The sequence below is a fragment of the Wasmannia auropunctata genome, unplaced genomic scaffold (assembly GCF_000956235.1).
Source record: "Wasmannia auropunctata unplaced genomic scaffold, wasmannia.A_1.0 LD322305.1, whole genome shotgun sequence".
Lineage (NCBI taxonomy): Eukaryota > Metazoa > Arthropoda > Insecta > Hymenoptera > Formicidae > Wasmannia > Wasmannia auropunctata.
This window is the reverse complement of record NW_012040585.1, coordinates 5410-7358: the sequence shown is the minus strand read 5'-3', so window position 1 is coordinate 7358 and position 1949 is coordinate 5410. Positions and strand designations below refer to the sequence as shown.

The 1949-nt window shown below is 32.0% G+C and overlaps 1 protein-coding gene across 1 annotated transcript in view; it reads right to left on the bottom strand.

The window, feature by feature from the left end:
* Nucleotides 1–11: 11 nt before the first annotated feature.
* Nucleotides 12–1949, bottom strand: part of LOC105460423 (poly(U)-specific endoribonuclease homolog) — a 3822-nt gene continuing 1884 nt past the window's right edge. Inside the window, exon 2 of the mRNA XM_011706865.1 lies at nucleotides 12–562. Coding sequence (XP_011705167.1) covers nucleotides 225–562 — 338 coding nt within the window. The 3' untranslated portion in view covers nucleotides 12–224. The remainder of the gene's footprint in view (nucleotides 563–1949) is intronic.

The window sequence follows — 1949 nt, the reverse complement described above, 5'->3', positions numbered from 1 at the left end:
TATTGTAATATTTGTGTGTGGTTATTGTAATATTTTCCTGTAGTTATTGTAGTATTTGGATTACACAAATTACAATCCCTAGCCGGTGCGTCTTTTTCGTAAGGGTATGGTCGCGGTGACTAGGCAGGAGCCTTAAAAGCTTTTACATTACTTTTAGTATCCACCCTATATATTTAAGAACAAATTTTTGTATTATTTTGCATATATTTTATCAGATATGATTCTTACGGTTGTGGAGCTTGATCCGTCGGGCTGCTGCTTGTAGTCTGTTTTTGCAGATTAATTGTTATGTATCGGTTTGCATTATTCGACTCTTTGATATAAAGCGCCTCGGAAAGTTTTTCTAAATCTTCGTCGGTGATTGTATTTCCTTTGCTATATGTCGGATTGCTAGAATATACTTTTCTAGTTGAATCTGATACATGGTCCGTAATAACTGTTGCTCCAGTTCTAGCAACAATAGTTCCAGCCGCTGCTACCCCTGGTAATGCTGAACGATTGGGTTGATGAGATTGACTAGGATGCGTTGGTGCTCCAGGTGTAGTTCTGCGTTCATTTTCATCTGATTCCAAAGAATATACATAAATCTCTCTATTGCACTAAACTGTTAACTAGATTTTTGTTTTAAAATATTTATTGTATTTTTATTAAAAATTTCTCCAAGTATTCCTTCTCCTCTCAATTTTGATAAGTTTTCGATCTTGTATACATAATAAACATACAAAATAATATATATGTATTTTTTATAAGTGCTCTTACAATGTTAAAGAGGTGAAACATCTCTGAAAAAAATATTTTTCAGTTCAGTTTTTGAATTAGCATGGTTGCGCGCCATATTGCTTAAAAAGTAATTTGCGTGGCCCGCGACATTAACGCTACCATACGGCGTTAGAAGACACTTGTAACTAATCAGTATGATTAATAAGATTCACTCAGGATCTCTTCTTCTGTTCATAAAAAGTCCCGGTTTGACTTAAACGCCCCTCGTATTTTTTTTATAAAAGATTTGATATCAATAAATGGCGTCAAGTTAAATAAAAATGATTTTATTTAACCTAAATGATGTATATATTGTTTGTATAAAAGATTTGTTGTCAATAATTGGCGTCAAATTATACTTTCAATAAATGATTACAACCCAAGTAACATGTATGTACAGTACAAAATAAAAAAATTAAATCTTAATAAAATAATTTTTATTTAAAAACACTCGGCGCTTTTTATTTAATTTAAATTTCTGATTAAATTTATAACTTTAAAATTTGTTACTTATTATTGCTTTTCTTATTAGGCAGCGCCAAGTGTTTTTACATAAAAATTATTTTATTAAGATTTAATTTTTTTCATTTTGTACTGTATATACATGTCACTTGGATTGTAATTATTTTATGGGAGTATAATTTGACGCCAATTATTGACAACAAATATTTTATACAAACAATATACAGGGTGTCCCAAAATAAACTTTTGTCCTTAAAATGTCATATTCCTGACTCAATTCTGAGAAGATTTTTCCTTTACCAAAATTTTATCTGAAACTTAGTTTTCAAATTATAACAAGAAATAGTTAGCGAATTATGAGCCGTGTATGCAAGGTAGACAGGGGCGCGCAACTTACTGTCGGACGCAGGCGGTACGCGGGGCCCTCCCCAAGTAGCAAAACGACATCAAAACGACGACAAATTTTGGTCATAAAATGACCAATGCGACGTCATAAATTCGACCTAAATTGGTCATCAGAGACCCGATAATGACGTTGATATGTCACATCCACCGGACGTCATTTTCTGACGTCATATTGACAACAAAAGACAAAACAGACAAGACCAATATGTGACGTCAGTTTTAAGATTATATTTGACATACACAATAAGATTTCAAATATTTACAAATTATTTTTTGTTGCGTTTACGAAAACGTGAATTACTGTTGCTTTATCATTTACTTAT